Genomic DNA, 25,205 nt, shown 5'->3' on the forward strand with positions numbered 1-25,205 from the left:
AGTAATTGACCTAATGGTGCATAACTATCGGCTAACTAATAGCTAGTTATAACCAGCATACCTTTAAGGAGTTTATAATGGAGTTTCTAGGGTAAGAACTTTATCAAACTAGTTTAGAAAAGCACCAAAACTGTTTATGGAAGCACAACCTAAGGTTACAAGTTTAGAAGAGCAGCAGCTAATCAAGGAGAGTAAGATCTATGTACTTTTAAGAGAAGCAACTAAAGACGAGTATTCACTCAGATTGTTTTAGTCCTGTATAAAGCAGAGCAGGGAAAGCAAAACTCAATGATCCACTTTAAGAATGACAAAATGTAGTTCAAGTCCACTTTACAAAAAACAATGTATTTCAGGTAGGTAGACCGTATTGTTTAGATTTTACATTCAGTCAAGAATACTAAAATAGTATCAATCCCGATTACTTTTCAGAAAGGGGGAAATACCAATGCAATTTATATACTTTTTAGAAGGCAAGAATACAATTCAAAAGGTAAACATAAACGTAATGACACTTTTTAACTGCTACTTTCACAGAGATTGTTGCCACACTAACTTCTTTGGCAAGTAAGTACTTTTATAATTGTTATACTTTCAAGACAGAATCCTTATCATATAAAGTCCTTCCCTAATCTATAGCATGAGTTTTCTCAGACACAGAAGAGGGACGGTTCCTAGTGATTGCATCGAATGCAAAAGCATCGAATGCAAATGCACTGAATGCAAATGCATCGATAAAATGCATCGAAAAAATGCACCTTTAATTTTTTTTTTTTTTTTAATGGGGGTCCCCACCCCCCTCCCCCGTTTTTCTAACCCCTTAAAACCCATTACAATAAAAATAAAACATTTACCTTTAAAAAATGCATTTTTTCGATGCTTTTGCATTCAATCCCATGTTAGAGGGAATCACTGGATACCAAGAGGGACCCTAGTGGTCTAGGTGCTAGCTGTAGGCAGCCAGGATAGGGTCCAGTTGCAGGAAAGTCAAAGTTCCAGAGGATATTTTCTTAAACAAGTAAGTATGAGCTTCAGAGTTGGTAGTGTTCAGGGACCTCACAGAAGGCTCACTATATGCGTTCCAGCATTATGCCTGGGCAAGCGGTATAGGGAAATTCCCAAACACATGAATCACCGACTCAGCCTCACAAAATGCACACCAGACTTAAGGTAAGTATTACCCAAGCCCACACAGTACCTTAGGAGAAAATAAGAGCTTTGGAGTGGATGCACTCAGGATTCAGCAGCACAGGACCCGGTCCTTGGATTTTTGGTCTTGAGACCTAAGAACTAGACACTGGATTGGAACTTGCAGCAGTCATCAACGGAGGATTCAAGCAAAGGATTCTTGGCGGACTCTCGCAGCTCTGTGGATTTGGCCCCTTTTTACAGCAGCCAAATGAATAATGAATATCACTGGTCGGATTCTCTTCGTTAATCTGGTACTGCACTCTGGTGAGGAGACTTCAAGGATTTGAATCGTGCCTCTGGAGATCCAGCAGGAGGCCACCTAAGTTTTGGAGGGATTCGGAAGACCATGCACTGCACTCAGGGTATTGGCGGTTTGCAGGCCAGCAAGGTCGCAGCACATTGTGGGATGGTTCAAAATGCAGGTCTTCCTGAGACTAGAGGAGCCCACCATCCTCTGGATAGGAGTAGTCGCATTCGGGACCCCCAGTTCCATTGGAAGGAACAAGTTACTTACAGGTAACTTATTCTCCAGCATGGGTCTGACATGGATTCACATGATCATGAATATTCCCATGCTTCAGGCTGGAATCCTCAGTAAAGAAAAATAATCAATTTCAGTTTCGTTTCTGAACTGTCTTTCTCCTAATAACCAATCACTGGTCTCTGGGTCATATTGCCCCCAGCCAATGACTGCCCTCTACCTATGCCCCTCCTCTGGCAGCCATCTTCAGATTTGGTAGCACGTAAAGTGGCAGTAGGACCAAGAGAAAAGCTGCAGGCGGGAGGGTTTGCATGTGAATCCATGCCAGACCCATGCTGGAGAATAACAGTTACAGGTATGTAACTTGTTCATTCTCCAGCATGGGGTCTGGCATGGATTCACATGCTCATGAATAAAGAATACATAGCAGTACACACATGCACAACCACGGGAGATGGCAAGGCTCAACATTAAGCATTTCAACATCTCAACATTAAGCATCTCTTACCTCCTCACCAGGCTCACCTTCAAGCGAACAGGTTGCGCAGAACAGGTTGCGCAGCACTGCTTGGCCGACTCTGGACTCCTCCCTGGAATCCCGGTCAACGCAGTAGAATCTCGTGCAGGTGTGAGTCGACCTCATAGCAGCCCTGCAGATGTCCAGCAGGGGCACACCAGACAGGAACACCGTAGTTGCAGCTATCGTTGGTCGAATGGGCTCTCAGACGGCCAGGCAACGGTCGGTTTGCCAACCGATGACAATGGGTGATGCAGCCGAAGAACCATCTAGAAATGGAAGCCTTGGAGAGCGCCTTCCCTTGGTTCACAGGGCCAAAGTTCACAAACAGCTGTGATGTCTTCCGAAAACACTTCGTGCGGTCCATGTAAAACTTCAGCGCTCTAGCCATATCCAGCGAGTGCAAAGTCCACTCAGCCGGCAACGAAGGCGACGGGAAGAAAACAGGCAACACCAAGGGCTCGTTGAGATGTAAGTCCGACGGCACCTTGGACATGAAGGAGGGGTGCGTCCTCAGCACGAACCTTGTTTCGTGGAATGTCAAGTAAAGAGGCTTACATGAGAGGGCCTGATCTCTCCCACTCGTTACGCAGAGGTGATGGCCATATGAAACGCCATCTTCCACGATAGGAATTTCAGCGGTGCCGAATGCAGAGGCTCGAACTGAGGACCCATGAGCCTAGTCAGCACCACATTGAGCTCCCACGCCGCGGCCGGAGCCTTCACCGGCGGGACCGAGCGGAAAAGTCCTTTCATGAACTCCTTAACCAGGCGAGGAGACCACAGCAATGACCGCCCCAGAGTTCTAGTATAGCGGGAGATAGCCGCCAGATGAATTTTGATGGAGGCGTGCGCCAGCCCCGCCTTGGCCAGCGACAGCAAGTACGGCAGCACTTGAGGGGCCGTAATCCATAGGAGGGGGGGGGGGGGGGGTTATCTTCTGTGTACGGCACCAGACGGTGAACCTCTTCCATTTATGTCCATAGCACAAGAGTCGAAGCAGCCCTGGCCTTGGCAAGCACCTCCTTGCAATCCGCCGGGATCTCGTACCTTCCAAACTAGTGCTGCAGGAGCCAGGCCTGCAGGTTCAGCGACCCTGGGTCGTGGTGTAGGGTCGCGCCCCCTTGCCTGGCAAGAAGATCTGCGTCCGCCGGATACTTGACTGGAGGGGATGCTGACATGTCCATAAGGTCCGGGTACCATATCTGCCTCGGCCATGCCGTAGCAATGAGGATCATCCTGCACCGGGACCGTTGACTGGTGAGTCGCAGAAGCAACGGCAACTGCGGGAACGCATAGAGAAACAGGCCGTCTCAGTGGAAGGAGATTGCATCCCTTGCTCCCCGGCTGGGGAAACCTGCTGGCGTACCTCCGGCACTTAGTGTATGTCACCGTCGCAAACAGATCGATCTGGGGATTGCCCCATCGTCGGAATAGAAGATCCACTTGATCCTGCTGAATCTCCCACTCGTGGCAAGAGCGCAGCTCCCTGCTCATGAGTCGGCGACGGTGTTCTTCACTACTGCTAGATGAAAGGGTACCAGGAACATCCCTTGGGTGACGGCCCAGTGCCATAGATCCTGTGCTTCCTTGGTGAGAGCTGGGGATTTGGTGCCCCCCTGCTTCCGAATGTAGAACATAGTGGTGGTGTGGTCGGTGAAGACCCGCACCACCTTGCCCTTGAGGGACGGACGGAAGGACCAGAGGACCCAAAACACGGTCCGGAGCTCCAGGACGTTGATGTGCAACGAATTCTCCTCCAGAAGCCAAATGCCTCTTGCGTGGAGATTTCCGATGTGCACGCCCCATCCCTCCAGGGAGGCGTCCGTCGTCACCATCTCCTGATGCGCTGGGGTCTGAAAGTCAATGCCCGCCGCGAGATGCGTGCGGGTGCCCCAACAACGGATCGCTTGACGGAATGGCTCGTTGAGGGCGATCTTGTCCTCGAAGCTTCCCGACACTTGTATCCAACGGGTGTCGAGGAAATCCTGCAGCGGCCGTATCTGCAACCTGCACAGCCGAACGAGGTAGATGCATGACGACATCATGCCGATCAGGGACTTGATGGACCGCACCCTGGCAAATCGCATGGTCAACAGCCGTTGTACCTTGCCCAGGATGGCTTTTATCCTCTCCTCCGACAGTGAAGCCAGTCGCGCCACCGTGTTGAGCCTGTCTCCCAGGAACTGAGCGTCCTGCAATGGCACCAAGCAGGACTGCATAGTTTATCGAGAACCCCAGTTCCGTGAGCAGGCGGACGGTCCTCGCTGAGTGTTCGACGGAGAGTTCCCTGGACTTGGCTTGGATGAGCCAATCGTCCAGATAGGGGTAGACGGGGACCCCCTGCAGGCGCAGCCGTGCTGCCACCGGTGCCAGGCACTTGGTGAAGACCCTTGGCACCGAATTCAGACCGATGGGCAGGGCCTTGACTGAATGCTGTCCTTGGACGACGAAGCTCAGAAACTTTCGATGTCCCTTGTGTATGGGGATGTGGAAGTAAGCATCCTCTCTAAGTCCAGCGACGACAGGAAGTCTCCTTCCTCCAGCTGTCCCAGCACATGCTGGAGGGTGACAGAACTTCTGTGACTTGATGTATCTGTTGAGGTGGCAGCAATCTAGAATGGGTCGCCAACCGCCGGTCTTCTTTCGGACAAGGAAATAAGGAAATACTGCAAGTATACTCCGGAGCCCGAGAGCCTCTTCGGGACGAGCTCTATCGCGCCCTTTTTCAGCATCGCTCGTACCGCTAGAAGTAGTTGTGGAATGTGGTTTTCTTTCTGGCCACAGGTGGAAAACGAGGACACTTCCTTTGGAACTCCAGGGTGTGCCTGTGGCCTAGGGCATCCAGCACTAACGGTCGGTGGAGAAGGACTTCCACACGCCAAAGTTCACCAGCCGGCCTCCCACCGGGGTGCTCGGGTGGGGGTCCGACGTCCGGGCCGGTTCAGTCCTGCTTCGCCAAGGCCGCCCCACCTTGGGCCCCTTGGTGATGACTATAACCTCCGGCCTTGCTGTGTCCTCTGTAGGCCTCCTGGGACGAAGAACGGGCCGCTCGACGGTATGAGAAGCTGCAGTCGAATCCCTTGGAGGCACCAGACTTGCCTCTGGAAGCCCGAAAGGACGGCTGTCGTTGTTGCTGTTGGAGTGTGCCCAAGGCAGGTGTCGTCTCGGAGTCTGCCTTGGCATGGTCCTAAGCCACCTCGCCTTCTTGAAGGATTTCAAGGGCCTCGGCCCTCTTGTCGTCCGGGAAGAAATCCAGGAGAGGGGTGATTTTAAACCACAGCTCCCCGTCGTAGTGAGCCACGATAGCGAGAGCGTTGTCCGCCTTAATGGTCGTCGCCGCCAAGACCCGTCGTCCCATGGCGTCCAGCTTCTTCCCCTCGCCGTCCGGTGGGGAAGTGGAAGTCGATGCCGCCGACCCAGCAGATTTCTTCCTAGCCGCCGCGGAGACCACAGAGTCCGAGGATGGCTGCGCTCTGAGGCACATCGGTGCAGAGTCTGGAACCCGGCATTTCTTCTCATACCGGTCTGCCTTTGCCAGGGTCGAGGCTGGGTTCTTCGGGAGGGACAGCCCTTCGTCCCAGATGTCGTCCAACAACAGGACCACGAGTACTGTCTTCCTCTTGGCCTCTCGTCTCCGATAAAGGAACCCCTCCTTCTCCTATGGTTTGAGCTGGAACAGCTCCAAAGCCCTGGAGATCACGGCGTGGAAGGATCCGATCTCTTCGGGGGGAGAAGCCCTGGGTACCGGCGACGGGAGATCCATTCCGTTGGCGTCTGTACCTGTTGTCGCCGTATCCGGCTCCCTCTCGTCCCTCGGCGGAGGGGATGGAGGGAAGGGGTGGTATGGTGGAGGAGGATGGACTGGTCTCCTCGTAGCTTGCGTATCCCCCGATGGTCCAGGCGCCGCATCGCTCATCGGCGTGGGCAGCCTTGCCCTCATCTCCGTGTACAGGATGTGCAGTGCTTGCAGGATGTCTTCCGACCCGTCTGTCGGTGGTGGAAGCAGTTGCGACGGGAGTGGCATGGGGGTCTGTTTCCCCCTGCCGTTCCTCATCAGTTCCCTTGTCGCTCTCATCTGCCTCGTCGGGATCCTTCCTGTAGGGCCCGGCCTCGACAGCCCTCTTCTCAGGCACTGTCAGGCCCAAATGCTCTTCCTCAGAAGAGATCTGAGTCCAGCTGGACCACTGCGCCCCCTCCTCCCCCCTCTTCTCGGCCAGGGGGCGACAGTCTCGGGAGATGATCGGCTTCTTCACAGGATTCTTTTCAATGAGCACAAATGAAGATTCCCTTCGGGCGGGGAAACTCGTTTTGGTGGCTGCCTCCTGGGAACCCGCATTCGCGGCCTTCACCAGGGATGCCACCACTCCCTGAATAGACGGTTTGGCCTGGTGAACCTGGGCCCTCATGACCTTAGGCGCATCTGAGGCCTTCCACTGTGGGTGGAAGGTCAGCACCTCGCTCCCCCTTGGCTTTCTCCGGAGACGATCGGGCCTTCTCCTGAAACTTACCTGGTTGTTCCGACTTCCTTTTCTTCGCTGAGCCGGAGCGTTGGCTCGTGGTTGACTGCGTCGGCGAAGCTGCGCCCAGCCTGGCTGCCGAGGAGCCCATACCTGGCGGTGCTTTGCCTTTTGTAGGCCCCTGTCGCCAGAGCGCACTCAAAAGGTCTTAGAAGACCGCTCAGATTTTCTCTTGGGAGAAGAACGTTGCCGCGGCTCACCTGCCGCCGGGTTCTTTGTCTCCAGCCACTCAGCAAGCCGTTTGTGACGGTCCTTCATGGTGCGGGAGGACATGTCCTTGCAGAACGCACAGGCCTCCGCCACGTAAGATTTTAATCAGTGTAGGCAGAAAAGGCACCGGGAGTGCCCATACTCCTTGAAGATGTTCTGTAGTCCACATCCTAGGCAGATCCTAAACAGAGGCGTTGAGTCTCCTTCGTCTTCGGCCGTGTCCACGCGGGGTAGGCCTCAAGTGTCTTCTGGAATCCTCCAAGAAGTGAAGTTCAATGAAAATTTGCCCTTGAGGGGTGTAGAAACTTTGAAAACGGTTTTCTCTGAAAAAAAGCAATATACAGTAGAAGCACGAGAGCTATAGTACGAGGACTCCCCAACACTTGAACGTGCGGTAAAAATCTGAAGATCACTGCCAGATGAGGGGATTTAGGTAGAGGGCAGTCATTGACTGGGGGCAGTATGACCCAGAGACCAGTGATTGGTTATTAGGAGAAAGACAGTTCAGAAACTAAACTGAAACTGATTTTTCTCTTTATCGAGGATTCCCAGCCGGACGACGGGGAATATTCATGAGCATGTGAATCCATGCCAGACGCCATGCTGGAGAATTAAGGGTTACATCAGGCTCCGGTTACATAGCAGGCTCTCCGTTCGCTGGAAAAAGGTGCCCACCAGTCTAGCAGAATGGTGATCCTTCTGTGCATGAACGAGGCTGATTTGACATCCTAATGAGACTAAAAAGTCACCAAGGTAAACCACTACCACCAGCCATTGAAGTAAACTTGCAATTCTAACAACATTTTTAAAAGGTAAGAAAGAAAGGGGATTTATAGTATGCCCCAGCACTCCACATACTACTATATAAAAACGTAAAGGGGATGGAAATCCCACTTTACGTCTTGGGAACAGTAGTTCACCCAAGAAATAATAAGAATTAAAAAGGAAGCCAATGCATTTAAAATGATGTGTGCTGTCATAGTACATTACAGTCCGTCCAAAGTCACAGGAAACTTTAACTCCAATCATAAACTATGGAGACATGAAAAGGTCACCCATAAAAAGAGTAAAAGACTAGTTGAGAAAGGAAAAAAAGAAACAAAAAGTTCACACTCACCTAGGGACAAGGTACAATAGTTACTAAGCCAAGCAAAACGTTCAGAGGTTTACACAGGTCCGTAAGATTTATCATAAATATAAAAATCTTACCAAACACCCATCAATATGATCTTTAAACTACGATGACAAGGGAAAGCTGCACGGTACTACAAAAGTGATGTTGTCTAGGGACCAAAACTGGTTCAATTGAGCATCTGTTAATTGGCTCCCCAAAAAAGAGCTTAGAACCAGGCCATGGATTGGATCATGACCTGGAAGACCCTTGCTACCCATGCCAATAGAAGAGTGGTCGATGTTGTCCAACAAGGCACACTAGACCAAGTGTCCCAGTTATTTGTTGCCAACAACTACCATTCCCAGTGCAGCGTCTCATAAGGCTGTCAAGAAGATTCTATTCCTTGAGGAGGCCACAATGCACAATACAGGTGGTGAAGTCAGTGATTTGTAAGTCTCAAACAGAGTTCACCACTAGGTCAAGCTTACTAATGTAACATGGTGTTTAGATGTAAACAATATAACAAATTACAATTAGAATGCCTAATGTTTTAGACTCCAGACCTCATCTATCGACAGGTGATGGGGTCCAAACAACATTTGCTGTGGACTAATAGGCATCTAATATTACAAATATCTTGGATATGGATCCGGGTAGAAAGTCTGAATTTCCCTAAACCGTTTCTAACAAAGTACCTCAAGTTGATGATCAAATGTAACTAAGCCAGCATTCGTACAAAGAAAGTGCTTTGACATTCTGAAGCAGTGGGAGAGCACAGGGCTATTTGCATTAACATGTACACAGTTAGGGCATTATGTATAAATAAATGTAATTTGGAACCTTTGACATCACAACATCATTATAACAGTGTCCAGGGACCAATGATTACCTTTTGTTTGGTCATAGCCAAGAAACCTCTCAAAGAGCTCGTGCTGAATGGGAGCCTGCTCAGTGGAGTTGTAGGGAAGGATATCTTCATGGCTCACGTAGTCCAGTCCTGGAGGCAAAATAGGGATGTTATTGGTGAAAGGTTAATGAGCTGATAGCCACCCCCTGCAACCCATCTACTTTGTAGTCCAGAATAACTTCCATGATACATCACCAATAACTAGGTTGGCTAGTTGTAGTCCAGAATGTCTAGACAGCTAAAAGGTTGCTGACCGCTGATAGTGCCATCAATAGAAGCCACTAGACACCTTAGTCTGCTGTGCCTTCGAGAGAAACTTTGCATCTTTTCTGTTACTAAACCTAGAACTTTTGATGTTGAGGACCCACATATGTAGGTTAATGTGAGGCTGCAAACAGCTTGCCACCAAGGATCAAGTAGATTTCCACAATGTCAACATTTTGTCTCCCAACTACCTCCAGAATTCAGACTGTTGCCCGTAGTAGGAACTCAAAGAAAACTTCAGACAACCTACTTGAGCAGATTAATGAGTCAATTCTTAGGAACAGACAGCTCAAAAACAAGACAACCACCAACCAACCAACTGGAGAAAGACATCACAAATATCAACCAGTGCTAGCGCATTTTGTTTTCCGAGAGCTTTTGCCTCCTTTCTTTGCCGAAGTGATTCCAAACGATCACCGGCACTATAAGGCTTAAAACATCGTCCAGCCATTCAAACTTGGCTGGTAGCATTTGCCACTCAATGTCCAGAGGCCAGCTCTTGCTAGAAGCAGAAAGGTCAGTAAATGCCCAAATCATTACTAGCACAACTTTCAAAGGATGCACACAACTTCACTACGTACAACCTTCTCTCAATAAAAGTAATAAAACATCTTCATCTCGCAGTGTCACATACGAGATCAGTGTCCTGATTTTCAAATTAGGATTGATATTCTAGGCTTCGCTTCTACTGCCAGGTCGCAGGGTGGCATTACTTTACACTTATCTAAACAATTATGTCACTGGAAGACGTTTTCAGCCTCCCCATCACATCCCTTCGAATTTCAGCAAGGGAAACTTGGGCGTAGGGCTCTTCGGACCCACCTGGTATCGCATATAGCGCACGACTGTCATCATGGTTTGCAAGAAATGTCACAGCCTCAGTTTGTGACCTCTGAGACTGCAAGCAAAAGACAAAGACAAGTGTGCTTAGCATAAATGTAGGAATACAGCACATGATCTACAAGCACAAGACCATTAGCACATTGAAATTAAAAGGAGTGCAGGATTTGCGATCCTGAAATTGGACCATGAACATTTCTGCACCCGATACAAGTAATGTGCAGAGTCTTCAAAGAACAGTTCAGAAAAGAGCAGTTTGCAATTCAATACTTGAAAAGCATGCACGCAAGAACACTGCTCTTTGTTGGTAACGTGCGTAAGCTATGTTAGGGGAGTTTTCCCAAAGCTCTACTGGTAGTTCAACTTTAGTAAGCTATCCCAGTGCTTTGTAGATCTCAAACTCTTAGCATCAGTCTGTACTAACTCAGAACCTTCTTAAGAGGAAGATGTGAGCAGTAGGTTAGTACACTGAACCTTAGACACGCACACCAAAAAAAGTACACTTATAATTTATAGAAAATGATATATACACCAGAATCACTTCAAATACTTTAGAGGTTTACACTTCGAACACACTCACTTTTGTGTGCGGTTACATTTGTAGCAACGTTACAAAAGGGTGAAAAACAAGGTTATCGTATTGACGGTTATAACACGCACCTGCTGTTTATAATAGTTCATACTGTAATGCATTTACTCTGCTAACACATAGTAAAGTCACTTTAAGGGATGAAAATAGTGTAACCTTAGCCTGGTTCAAGGTTCTAGAGAGGGTTTCTTCGTACAGCAAGTATTTTAAGTCCAAACGCAACCCTAGCTAAAGGCAGTTCGGAGAGGGCTCAAAGTCTTGACAAGCAGCAGAATACGAAGAGTTCCAGAAGATTTTGTCCAGTCTCTAGAAGCAACAAGTTAACTACTAACAAGGAAGACCTGGAAAAGGACTCCAAGGGACACAAGCAGCAGCTTGAGTCGGAGGTGAGAGGGGGTGGCCCTGGACACCTCTAGGTGCACTCAACGTTCTGGAATCAGGTAAGTAATACCCTTTCCCCCCCACAGTACCATAGGTTAGAAGAAAGTGTTTGTGGTGGATGCTCTGTGATGTTGCAGCTCTGGACCCGACCTCTGGATTCCTTGGTCTGATTACTGAAGGCAGGACAATGGACAGGCTCTCTCAGCAGCAATCTCTAAGGAGGACCTGTGGCATGACTTTCAGCAACTTCTTGGTTCACTCTGCAGTTTTGGTGCCTTTTCTGCAGCACCAACAAAGCACACAGATTGTCCGGTCAATCTTCTTCAGTTCCTGCATTCCTGCACTCTGGTGAGGGGGTCTCTGCGAGTTGGATTGGATCTCTGTAGTGGCCTTACGGGTTTGATGGACGATTCGGCCTATCCACGATGATGCACTCAAAAATGGACAGCAGGTCTCCTGGTATTGGGGTTCCGCAGCTATAGAAACTCATAGGACCTCGGGAGATAGATCAATTCAAAGTTAGTCTTGAGACTGGTTGTTCCCACCAGCCAAAGGGAAGGAGGAGGGCCCTTCGGAGCTCCTGTTGCATAGAAATCTGGGTCAGGACAGCAGTGGTCGCTTCACGGTGTTGCAAAGGGTCTGCAGGCGTCTCCGGTTGTAGTCTTCTTCGGTTACCTCAGTTTACAGTGGTCGACTTGCTTTTCACTCCAGAAGCCTCACCTTTTCTACAGTTCCAGCACACACACTTCTCTGCGATCTCCGAGCATTTTACAGAAAGGGGGTTTTTGGCTGTCCAATCAGGACAGCCAGCCCCCCCCCCCCCTGTGGAACTGGTCCTATTGAGGCACTCTGGCAGATAAATGACAGGGGGGGGGTGAAAGACTCCTCCCCCACTAGCTTTCTACCCAGACACTCTGAACCTTAGACAGGAATACCCAAGGGTTCCCGCCAAAGGCAAAACACACACGCCCTCCGAGAATGATAGAAGAGGGGCTAATACAACAAGGCTAGTAATGGCGATAAAAGGGAGGCCCCAAGTTAGTACTTGGGTGTCCATATTGTGCACTGCTAAGGCTATAGCCTGCGGTATACAATTACACAATAGTTGGTTGAAGACGTCCACTGCCAGCAGCCATACCTAGGAGATTGTCTATGTGACTAAAAAGCACATGAGTATAGAGAAGGAGGATACTAGGTATCCCTTTGGTACTCCACTGAAGGTGGGGTGTGCCAATCTCTCAGACTAAGTTTAGGGAGAGATACTAAATATCTCTCTATCCTTAACTGTAGTTACTCAAGGATATAGAAAAAACTATCTTAAAGGCTCCCACCGCCCCCAGCTAGACTGCCCATGAGGAACTGTGTGCTCCAGTAGTAAAACACAGATGCCTTTAAGAGCCATGGAGCAGACAGACTCCATGGCACAGGTAGAATACAAAGAATAGAGATCCAAAAGACAGAGCCCACAAGAATGAGTGGACAAAAGGCTCCACTCATTCAGGATTGAACGAAGGTCCTGAAGTCCAGCAAAAAGTGCTGGAGGTCTCGCTAGGAGAGGGGGATGAAGCATACAAATTATAAATCTCCCCAAAAGCCACATAATTACTAAAACAGAGAAAAAGTGTAATCATTCATAAACTACTAGTGTTGAGTTACATTTGACTGAACAGAGGGAACCAGTATGAGATCCCACGGAATAAGCAACGCAAGACCTAGATCTGTGTCTCTGAAATCTACAACTGGAACAGGAAGGTTATCAGCTGGCACACAGACTTATATGTGAGCTCCATTATTGAAAGTCAACAGGAAAGGATTAATGTGCTGATGTCGGATGATCAAGCCTCCCAATTCCAATAGACACTAACAGGGAACAGTTTTAATACTAAAAGTTTAGTGGGTGCACATATATCACATGCTGACTGGAGAGTGAGGAACAGTTAAAGTGATATTAAGGAATATAGAGTCCCAAATTCCAAGCTAAAACGCAGAACAGTGGGGTACAGAGTTGCAAAGCTCAGTAACAGTGATTGATCTACTCCCATTACATATTAATGATACGTGAGGGAAACTAGCAAATGACCTACTGCTCCAGTCTCAGTAGAGTCACTGCAGCAATGTAACTTACAATGAGGAAGATTTCAAGCAGCATACCTTCTTTATGGGTAATACCAGGTACAGTTTTTGCAAGGGAGAGAAATCGAAGGAAGGACCTACATTACACCGGATACTCACTATGTGTGGACAGTCCCGGGCGTCTATCAGCACTTGGTAGTATGTATGGGTGTTTCCTTTCACCTCCTTAGATCCATGGCTTGATGAGTTTTCGGTGCTAAAAATAAAAGATATAACCTCAGCTCTAAAGCATAATGAACGTTACAGCATTTTATGTTACATTATGCACACCACAATGGGGTGCAGAAATGGACTGCATGCTGGAATTTCCGTAGGACTGGATCTTCTATTGATCCAGAAGAGGATAAAAACATCCCAGTCTAGGAGGAGGACCAGAAAGGAGTGCAGGGAGGAGAGAAATGAAACAGTATGTCCACATCATCGTGCCAATACATGAACTCAATTACTTATGGTAATTCAAAGTCAGTACAGTCTACTTGGTTTGCCATCTTCTTAATTAACATGTTGTTGCTTAATTAACACATTCACAAGATTCCGGTATTCTAAGTCAGCATTCTACAAACTACATTGGTAAACAAGGTCATTATTTACAGTGTGCTCTTAGAAGTTTAAAGATAGAATTATAACACCTTTCAGGTTCATCAATTTACATAGTGATTACTTCATGTAGATGAACTGTCTTTATCAACAGGCCACAAGAGGACTATACTTAACTATTAAAATATGCAGACTACCACAGCCGCGCATTATTTATATTGGACTTAATAAACCTTTCAAACCACCTATTCAAATCATTGAAAAATCTTAATTCAGCTCAAACATGCGAATGTCACTGAAATGTTTATTTTTTTTATAATGAAAACCAGAGAGCCTGAATGTATTTTTAATCACAAAACCAAGGCATGTTCATAATTAAGAAAACCAAACACAGGAAACCAGATATTGCCAATTGAAAGTGACTAGGGTGTGACCGGTATCCACGAGAAAGCTCCTGGGAGCTGATAAATAATGTTGGAGCCAAGTCATGTGAACATTTTTGGTAAATAAAGTATGCATTGTTACATAATGTGGCGCTGCATCCTTGATCAAAAAACAGACAATTTTACTTTCGCTTTTTTTCCACTGTTAGGGGCATCAGTCCCCCAATGAGAGATGTGAAACCAGCTATACCAAGGTTAAAAGGCGATCCAAACAAAGGGAATAAAAATAGACCCATCTATAATGGTAGAAGTGGCAGAGCAGTCCAGTTTAGCTCAAATTAGGGAGGATGGATGGTACAGAAGTGTTAATCCCCACAGTTGCCCTCAAAATACACTATGCTAGCATATACTACAAATTATACACCATTACAAAATCATTGTTAGGGAGTTTTTCTAAAATTCCACTACCAATAGGACTTTGTAAGCTGTCCCCTTGGTGTAGGAATTGGTTCTATGTTCTTTCATCGCCTGCAAGTGCAACGGCAGGCATTACAAAATTGTACATTATAACAAAAACGTTCATCAAATTAATTTAGGGTTGGGCATTACCCCTCTCTCCCCCCCCTCGACACCTCCCCCACCTATTTTTACCTATTCCCTACCCCCCCCGCCTAAAAGATTTGATGAATATTTTCATTATAATATACACGTTGAAATGCCAGGGGATGAAATTGCAGGTGAACTTTGCAGGCGAGGGAAGGATGTAGTACCGTAGGAATTTATAAGATCCTTTCTACTTGCCAATACAGGTCTCAAACTACTAGTACAAGCCTGTACCACGCAAGGTTTTGTAGGGGACTAAACAGCCAGGCTTATCCTAGAGAGGGCTGTAGGGCGGTACAAAGAACCGATAGCACACATATGGTCAAAAGAAACACTTATACACTCAAAGTTACATGAAAATAATGTTTTATGACATATATATATATATACACAGGCAAACAGACATTTTAACCACAGTGCAAAAAACCTTATATAATGGCAGTATGCAATTCAAAAAAGTAAAAAAAAAACACTTTGCACTATATTCCTGAAACAGAATATAGTACAGTTACTAGACCAACATAAGCAGTTAAATACTTTTCAACACTTTTCTTTACAGAGACCTCAGGCTTGATCAGTGCTTCCCTATCTAGTCCGAAGGGGACACTGGTGTCCAGTGGCCAACAGTAGGCAGAACAGGACAACTGTGTAAAAGTCAGAGTTCCAGAGGATTTCTTCTGTAACAAGCAAAAACAACGATTTTCTGTTGGCAAAGGGGTTCAGGAACTTCAGGAAAAGCTCCCTGAATGCACACAAGCGTTGGGCCTGGGCGAACGTTAATGGGCGAAAACCCACACACTAATCAGCACTCCAGCAACAAAGGAGCGACAGAGGGACTCTAGGTAAGTATTATCACGAGTCCCACAATACCCGAGGAGTGATGACGATGAGGCTGGGCACCTTCACGATGCAGCAGCTACACACCTGGTTGCCTGTTCCTTTGTCATTGTGACAAAAAGAGGGACTGTTGAAGGGACGTTGCAGCAGCAGTCGAGAGAGGGAACCCCAGCAAAGGATTCTGCATGCTCTAACGTGCATCTGTGGTTTTGGCGCCTTTTCACAGACACCAATGAAGAACGGTTAGAGCCCGGTCAATTCGCCTCGCTTGCTCGGACCTGCACTTGGCGAGAGGACTTTGAGTGGAATCTTGCCTCTTGAGATCCGGAAGGAGACCACCAGAGTTTCTAGGAGGATTTGTTCTTCGGAAGACTATGCACTGCAGAATGGTCGCAGGTCCCAGGGTATTGGCGGTTTGCAGCCCAGAAAGGTCGCCGTGGGACGCCTTAAAATGCAGGTCGATTTAGGACCAATTATGCCCACCAGTGCAAGCAAGCCAGTTGTCCTCTTCGGAGCTTCCCTGTCAATTTGAAAAACGAAGTCAGAACAGCATTGGTCACTTCAGCAGGTTTCTCCGGTCGCTCGAATGTGCTGCAGGAGTCTCTGGTCGTCTTCTTCAGATCTTCAGTGGTTGACTGTGTGCACCAGGAATCAAGCCTTTTAGCCAGGAACCCAGCCAATCAGCACTCTTGCTACATTCAAAGTTTGGGGGTGGGGGGGTGGCTGTCCTTTCAGGATAGCCAGCCTCCCAGTTGGAAATGGTACAGCCAGGCATGCCAGAAGACAGACCAGCGGAATTCCGGGATCCTCCCCTGCTTCCTATCCTCACAGACACTCTGGTGCCTCGGCAAGCTTCACAAAGGATTCCCCATGACAACAAAAGTCAGAGATCCTAATATTAAACATAAAAGGGACAGCAGAACCGCGAAAAACGGATGGGAGTAGATCTGTTGTTCTTGCACTTCATCACAACTGTTTTAGACTTTCAGATCTCACCTTACTATTATCGCCATCTCCATGTCCTGTGTACTTCAGGTACTTTATGCAATGGAACTTTTTTACTCCTCGCAGCAAAATGTACAAATTTTACTTCGTAGCAAAAAGCAATTATTTTAAAGCATAATTTTCTTCCTATAACTTGTTCAGTTCAGGTAATGGAATGCAGGCATTTAAGAAAACACACTGAAGGAAAGGGGCGACCAATGGCAATTCTGGTATTAACAATGATCTCAATAAGAAAAATTACATACAACTATCTGATATACAACTACTTGATAAATGTAAATTAAAGTAGTTATGCAGTGGTTCTGCCATTGTGATATTTTCTCTGGAATAAGTTAGATGAAAAATACTGCTACTACTTAATTTGTTAAGAAGCCCACTTGGTAACAGGAGCACATTTTCTTACAAAGCATGTACATTCAGGTTGCCCTGACCTGATACAATAGTTTCAGTACTACGTGAAGGCTCCAATAGAAATCTCGGGGGCAAACCATATTGAAGGCATTCATGGTGACCAAATCCTACTCCAGCAAAGAAAGAACGATAAAAAAATAAATTAAAAAAATGAACACAAAACATTCAGCGACAAGCATTCTATGGAGATTTACATTTTTATTGTATTGCTCATTTACAAGGCACTTATACAGCAAGACAGTGTTTAAAAGCGCCACAAGGGAAGGGAACAAGGGAGAAGAAGAGACTATGGAAATAATGAATAAAAAGAAATAAACAGCAGTCCTACTAAGCCTTGTGATATTCAGTGGGCAAGTGCAGTGATAGAAAAGAAGAAGGGGGGTGGTGTGAGTGGTGCCCCCTAGGGGAGGAAGTGCCAGTGGTGCCCGATGGGGGGGGGGGGCAACAGGTAAGTGCATGGGCAGAGACAACCCATGCGATGAGGAAGGTCTACCACCCAACAGGGTCGGAGGCGAAACCACCCAACAGGCAGGCGTGGGCCCATGACACTTGTTTAAGGGAAGGCCATCTTCAAATTCTTCAAACTGTTCTAAACTGAAGTATTATCATGCTAGGTGAGCATTTGTATGGGTACATTCCCACCAATGACCCCCAGGTGTTTTTGGATGTTCCAAAACTTAGTACCCCGTTGAGGGATATACATGCCATAAGCTCTCTGTTGGATGACCATGCTTTTCAGACATACCAGATGACAGTCATACTCCTACGTCCCGTTCCCTTTCCTCCATAGTTTTGGGACATTCCATCCATCGGGACGGGACCAGAGCACTTTAAGCATAAAAAAAACAAAACCTTTGTCCTTTTATTTTTACGCGGGTCCACCGCACGTGACCGCAGCCCCGCATCGCCTACCAGTCCTCTTCTCCACGCCATCGGGGTAGGAGGCGTTTGCATCTTAGGGAATTTTTTCTTTTAGTTCCTTTGTCCTTCATATTCCTGCTCCGCTTCCACTGTCTTTCTTCCACTTATGTCGGAGTGTCTGGTATTTGTGTACTGTTCTTTGGGCGAACGTTGTTTCGCGAGGGCAGATCCCCAGTCTCTATTTGGAGTGCTTGGGCCCAGAACACCGGTGGGACTCTTGCTTCTACTGCGACTCCCTCTCTGTCCATGCACTCCAGTGTCAGCTTGTCTGGTGGGAAGAGGTGTTCCAAGTGATTCCTCGTCCGCATTTACAGTAATTCATTGAAGAAAAAAAAGGAAGCATCCAGTAAGTTCCTTCCTTTTTTAGGGCACCCCAGCCAGGGGACTCTTTCTGGGGTCTTCTGGCTCCGGAAGGGGCGCAGTGGCTTTGGTACCAGGGCTCTCCCTGAGGTGTTCCGAAAGGGATCGAACCTGAATTCCGGAGTTTGCTCCAAGGTCCCCTGTAAGGGGGCTCTCCGGACCAGATCTTCATCCGAGGTTCCCCATCTCTGGGACTGTTTTCACCTGGGTCATTCCTGAGGTTTTCAAGTCTGAAACTAAACGTACCAAGACTAGTCTCCAGGTTTCCTGTACAGCGACTAAAAGTGCTCTAGATCTGCCAAGGTTCCCCGTCACAAGGCTAAAATGGAAAAAAGTCCCCCGTTAGCCTTGTGGTGCTAATGGCCTCACTGACACCCGTCACGCAGTTCACCTCAGGCAGTAACAAAATGGCAGCCCAACCCACACGGTCTGAGGCAGCCATTTTGACTACCTCTCACACCAACTTTCTCAACGGCTGGTTCGGAGGGGCCTGATTTTGGGTCAGAGCAGTCTTTTCCATGCAATGTGGACAATAGGGATCCGTTCCACCCTCCAATGGATTGGGTTGCTTGTTTTCTACTGTCACACACAGTTTTGCTCACTCCTATGTCCGCACCCTTAGTTTACGTTGATCTAGCTGGTGGAGGGCCATCCTAGCAACCAGCCTCTTTGCAATCCTGGGGGTATCCCCTTCAGAGCAGCCTCAACCCACTCTCCTGTGCCTAGACCTTCCTGTGAGGATGCTTTTTTTTTGGCAAATTCCAGCCCTTATGCACTCATGCCCGATGAAAGCATACTTTAAGGATCTATACAAAAGAAATGTATCCTAAGCCTCTCTGGCCACAACCTGCTCAGGCTGCTACTCAGCAGGTTCTGGTAGTGCCACCCCCCTCCACTACCACCACTGCCTCCATTTTCACCTATACTAAGACTCCTGTTGCGCAGTTAGGTCTGCCCACGGGGTCTGAGATGAACTTTCTCTTTACGCTGCATTGGATGAAGATCAAGTGGACCAGGATATCGAGGACCCGCCCCACTGTCAGAGCCTTTCGTGGCCATGTTGTGGATATAATGGCATTGCTAGATATTCCGATACCTGAGCCTCCAGCTCCACAAGGTGGTATACTTTTCGCGTCACAATTCTTCCTCCATGTCAGAGCAGATGTCCTTGCTCCACTGACTTATCAGAGGATTCGGCCCCACAGGTACTGTTTCCAACCCAATCCTCTACTCTGAACTTCTGGCTAGAGATGCTCAACATCTTTGTCATGGACCCTGCACTGACCGCTTCAGCCACTATCTTGTCAATGGGAACCACAGCGCTTTTAGGAGCTCGAACCCCCCCACCCCCCACTGCCTTCCCTGGCCTCCCCCACCTCCCCATCTCATCTGCCCCCTCGGCCTCAGATTTGAAGGTTTCCAATCCAGACCAGTGCTGTGATGCTTAGTCATGAAAGCCTGGGAGAAGTGGGCCTCATTCCCTGCAGTAGACTCAGCCAAGAAACACTGCATGGCACCTTCTGGTCCATGGCCATGTTGTAGTTGACTTGCCAGGTCATGGAAATCACTTATAAGGTCAGGCACTTGCAAGGGAGACCTGCTGCTATTGCGGGCTAGTGATGCCTTTGTGTGTGGCCAAGGAAGGGGGTGGGATTGTCTCCATTCCACATCAGTGGTGCCAGAGATGTGATGGTGAGTGCATCTTGCTGCAGGCCCACCCCGGCTGATTTTTGCCCCATCTGTATTCAGTTTGCCATCCTCTGAGCTCCGTGCTCGTAGTGAGTAACTTGTCCCTTTCCCACTTCCCGATTCCTATTCTCGCCTGCCCAGATTGGCTGTTCGCTTGTGTGTCTCTGGCCTAGTCTGCCTGCAATTGGCTAGATTGCCTTACTTAACAGTCCCTCCCAGGGCATCCCTCTGACCGGGCAGCCCTTTGGCTAAGGGCCCCGGAGGCAAAGGGCGGCTCCAGGAAGTGTCAGCAGGTGTCAGCAGTGGCCAGCCGTCAATCATCTACAAGGACCAGTAGGGTAGGAGTAGAGCAACTACTCTACCCTAGAATCCGAGCCACTTACCAAACCCATAGTAAACAAGGCGATTACTCCCCACTGCATCTCTCCCTCTCCCTCAAATGTAATACTGTACCAATCTGGCTACACACAGACCCCCTTCCTCTGTATAGACCTATACAGGCCTCTCAAATTTAGCAGGGGTTCCGTCTCCAAACTGCACTGTATGATATTTAGATTGCACTGACAGGCCTCTCTCCCACTAAACAGGTCTCTCAAATCTAGCAGGGTGTTGTGTCCAGAATTGCATTAAGGGAGTAAGTCCTAACTGTGCCCCTCAAACTCACTCAACTAGAACATGTCCTCCCTGAACCTACATGGCTAGCTCACCAGGTGAACAGCGTTCAGGGAGACGTCCATTGTGCAAGACCAGATCTAGCTGTGTTTGGCATCGTGCTCCACTGCTTCAACTGACCCTCAGATCTAGCTGTTTTTAGTCTGATACCCTGTTGCTCTCCTAGGCGTAGACCTGTCACCAACTGTGCAGGACCCTCAAGTCTAGCTGTGCTTGGTATCGTGCTCCACTGTTTCGGCTGCCCCTCAAATCTAGCTGCGTTTGGTCCAGCACTCTATCGCCTTCTTAGGCGTAGGCCTTTCTCTCAATATACAGGGCCCTTAACTAACTGTCTAGTTCGGTACTCTATTAATCCCTGAAACCCATCACTATCTAGCTTGAATCCTATACCAGATCAATTAACGCCCATAACCTACCCGACAGTGCACCCTTAGGAAACACACCCTACCCACCGACAGAAATGACAGACTGAGCCAGAGAGCACCATAGCATATCCAGAGTAGGAAAAACCAAGATTACTGCGCCTGCACAACATAGCATAGAGGACCAACTACCCTATTACGTCTGCACCTCGAACGGAAAATGGCCCGACCCAGAAAAGGACGCCGAGAAAGAGAGCAAGGTCGTGCAACAAGGGACGCAAACACAACACCAACCGAACCCAGAAGAAGCAGCCTCATTGGCAGGAAACACACCTAACGCAGTCATAACCGGAACAAACCATGTAAGAAAAAAATCATTACACCTCACACCGTACCTCGCGAAAACCACAGAACACCGACACCTCAACACGGAAACCTTGAGACATGCAAAGAATTACCCGAAACACCCGGAAAAACGACTGGAGCTCAAGAGAGTGGGATGACTCCAACCCCATTACCCCTTACATCACAAGAACAGAGGGGCACCATCGATTTCCACAACATCCCACACAACACGACGAAGCCCCGACAACCAACAATGCTATCTTCAACCTAACAATCGGACTCGATGAAGAAGAAGCCATCGCTGATCTTCAACCAAGCATCATCACAGCAGAAGCACCACGATTGATCAGCCCTGCTATCAACCTATTGGACCACTTCAATGAAGAAGCAGCTGTCGCCGTTCTTCATCCTACCAACACCAATACAGAAACACCACGACCTGACAACTACAGACCTGAACAATAACCACAAAACAAAATCACACCCAGAGAATCCACTGTAACTTAAAAACGCAGGGTCAATGCCCAAACATTCAACCGAAATATACAACCTCCCATCAGAAGGAGGCATTGACATCCTATTTGTAACCGAAACATGGCTAGACGACAACTACAAGATCACCCTCAACAACTGCCTGCCTGAAAACTTCTAATGCATCCAAGTAAACAAATCCAAAAGAGGGGGCTGGAGGGGACTAGTGATCATCCACAAGGAGCAACTGGCCATCAAAATGGAAGATCCACTAAACATCGATAAATGTGAATCCTTAATACTAGGGCTATCAGTAAACCCCAAAACAAACCTGAAATTCATACTGATATACAGACCGCCAACCTACGATGCGACTTTCATAGACGCCTTCACGGAAGCAATCACCATCCTAGCCATCAAGTACAATCATCTGATCATACTCAGAGATTTCAACATCTGGTTCGACGAAGAAACCACAACCACACAAAAATCCTTAACCGCCTAACTAGCAGTTATGAACCTACAACAACTAGTCAAAGGAGCAACACACTCAGCAGGGCACACACTTCATGCAATCTTCGCCAACAAGGATCTCATCACCACAGCACCCCCAATTCAAATACTCTGGAGCAACCACCTCATCATTCCATTCATAATCACAACAGTCTTTCCAACAAAGCAGCAACAAGAAAAACCACTGATCATGATGAAAAGAAATTGGAGAACTATAAAAATCTCCAACTTAACCGAGCTCCTGGAGAAAACCACAAGCAACAAACATGGAAGAAGCTGACCTAGACAAAAAAGTTGCCCTGCTCCATACCTGGATCGCATCAACCCTAGATGACATCGCCAAAGGAAAGCCCTTCACCCCCATCACGAAAGAAAACATCAGCAAAATGGTTCACCCCACTACTCAGCGCCATGAAAAGAAAAAAACGAAAACTAGAATCTGAATGGAGGACCGACAACACCACTGCAAACAAATTGAAATTCCTGCAACAGATCCGCTCATATAAAAAGTTAATACAAAAAGCGAAGAGGAAACACCACAACAACCGTATCTTCAGAGCACCAAACGCCTAAAAAGAACTCTTCAAAATCATTAACGAAATAAAAAACCCACCGGGAAGCAAAAACACGCCAATTCCATTGATGAAACTATGCGATGACCTATGAGACCACTTCAAAAACAAAATAACTTCCATCCAACACACCATACAAAACAGAACAAGCAATAACACCTCAAACCCCACCGACACCCACGAGGAACATCCAAACAAGCTACAAAGCTTCCCAGAAATATTAGTGGAGACTTTCGTCAAACTGGTAAACCAAAGCAACAAATCAGGTTCTCCTGAAGACCCCCCCCCCCGGACATATACAAAACTATTCTCAAACAAGGAACCCCCATGGAATACCACAGGAATCTCCTCAACCTCTCAATCTCAACAGGTAAAGTACCACAGGCCTTCAAATCGGCTTACATCAAGCCGCTACTCATAGACACAACAGGAAACAGAGGACTTATCCAACTACAGACCCATTTCCAACATACCCTACATAGCCAAACTGCTAGAAACGTACATCTACAAAATAACCCAAGAATTCATAGACGAGCACTGCCGACTAGACCAGGCACAAGTTGGTTTCAGACCATTGAGAGGAACAGAATCAGCTCTCCTCTCAATATGGGAAGACCTAAAAACGAAAATGCAGACTCTGACAACAGTACCGCCCTGATTATCCTTGATCTATCTGCAGCTTTTGACACGGTCAACCACAACATCCTCATAAAGAGATGAGGACTAGGAATAACAGACACCGCCCTACTATGGATCAAATCCTTCCTAACAAACAAAACAGAAACCATATGGATGAAACCTTTTAAGTCCAAACCTAGAAACTCCACGTGCGGAGTACCACAAGGATCATCTTTCTCCCTGTTTCTATTCAACATGTACCTATAAATCAAACTCATCAAAAACCACTGCCTCAAATGCTATAACTACGTCGACGATACTCAAATAATCTTCAACATACAAGACACCCAAGAAGAAAACACCACACTAGAGAATTGCCTTCATGATATATTCAACTGGATGAACCTCAACCACCTCAAAATCAACCCAGGCAAAACAGAGATAATGATTGTTTCAAAAAAAAAAAAAGGGAAGAGACATCAGCTACATCCCCTGGCCAAGAGAGCTCGGCACCACACCAGCACCATCATCAATTGTAAAAAACCTAGGGGTCCTGATGGATAACAACCTCACTCTAGAGCCACAAGTAAACGCTCTACTCAAATGTTTCTTCCTCCTGCGAGCAGCAAAAAGGATCCTACCGTTCCTGTCGTTCGCCAACAAAACACTTACCATCATCGCTCTGATCATGTCCAGAGTAGACTAAGCCAATAGCCTATACCTGGGCATGCCCGAACGACTTCTAAAAAACTACAACTCATACAAAATGTGTCAGCCAGACTCATCCTCAAGCTATCCAGAAAACATCACACCCGCGCTAAAAATACTACACTGGCTACCATTAAAACAGCAAAAAAAGGTAAAGTCCATGTGCATCACGCACAGAGCAAAACACAAACAAGGCGCAGAATTCCTAAGCGATAAACTACGCCTACATCAACCGACAACACCGAGATCAAGCACAGACATCCGCCTGGAACCACAACAAAAGAAAACTCTGAGGATCCTCTTCTCTCACCAGGCAGCGAAAACGTGTAATGACCTATCTAAGAATATACGGAACACAACAAACCACCTAGCATTCAGGAAACTCCTCAAATCATGGCTCTTCACAGCGTAACTACAACAGCGACGCACTAGAATGCCCACCCCGTTAAACAACGATGAATAAAAACACCAACCTCGGTCACTCCCAAATTGGACATAAACGGAACCCAAAGAACGGACCCCACGACAGACCAGAAGTTATTACGGGAAATAGCCACAAACAGAGGCCTCTATAGACTGATCACATACTCAGACCGAGACAAAAAGCCCTTAAATGACTCATCCACTGCCTCCCGCCCGTCCCATATCCAAACTCCCAGCACACACATTTAGATAGAAAGTTTGTAAGAGGAGACCACAACACCTGCTCCATCACCCAATGAGGAGAATAGACACCCAACCCACATTAATCAATCCATCAGCACTAGAACACCTACAGAGCTCGCTAGAATAGAACGGCGAGCGCATCGTACCAACTAAAACCCAACCCACAACACTCACTGCATCAGAATTAGAACACTTACAGAGCGCATTAGAACAGCACAGGGAGCGCCTCACACAAACCTAAAGCCCTGCCAGGCGTAACCCCTTCGCCCATCTTGATGAGATTGGGAGGATTAGCGAGCGCCACACTCGGACAGAGTTCTGAATGTTAGCTTGTTAAACTTCATATAACACTAACAAAAAACTCAGCATTTCTGCAGACTTATCTCAT

General features: G+C 47.4%; 1 protein-coding gene across 1 annotated transcript in view; it reads right to left on the minus strand.

Moving 5' to 3' along the window:
* Positions 1-25,205, minus strand: part of POLDIP2 (DNA polymerase delta interacting protein 2) — a 184,258-nt gene that overhangs the window by 114,971 nt on the left and 44,082 nt on the right. Inside the window, exons 4-6 of the mRNA XM_069615352.1 lie at positions 13,244-13,340; positions 10,024-10,099; positions 8,920-9,027 (exon numbers count right to left, since the gene is read on the minus strand). Coding sequence (XP_069471453.1) covers positions 8,920-9,027; positions 10,024-10,099; positions 13,244-13,340 — 281 coding nt within the window. The remainder of the gene's footprint in view (positions 1-8,919; positions 9,028-10,023; positions 10,100-13,243; positions 13,341-25,205) is intronic.

Source organism: Ambystoma mexicanum, chromosome 9 (genome assembly GCF_040938575.1).
Source record: "Ambystoma mexicanum isolate Mex_15411 chromosome 9, UKY_AmexF1_1, whole genome shotgun sequence".
Classification (NCBI taxonomy): Eukaryota; Metazoa; Chordata; class Amphibia; order Caudata; family Ambystomatidae; genus Ambystoma; species Ambystoma mexicanum.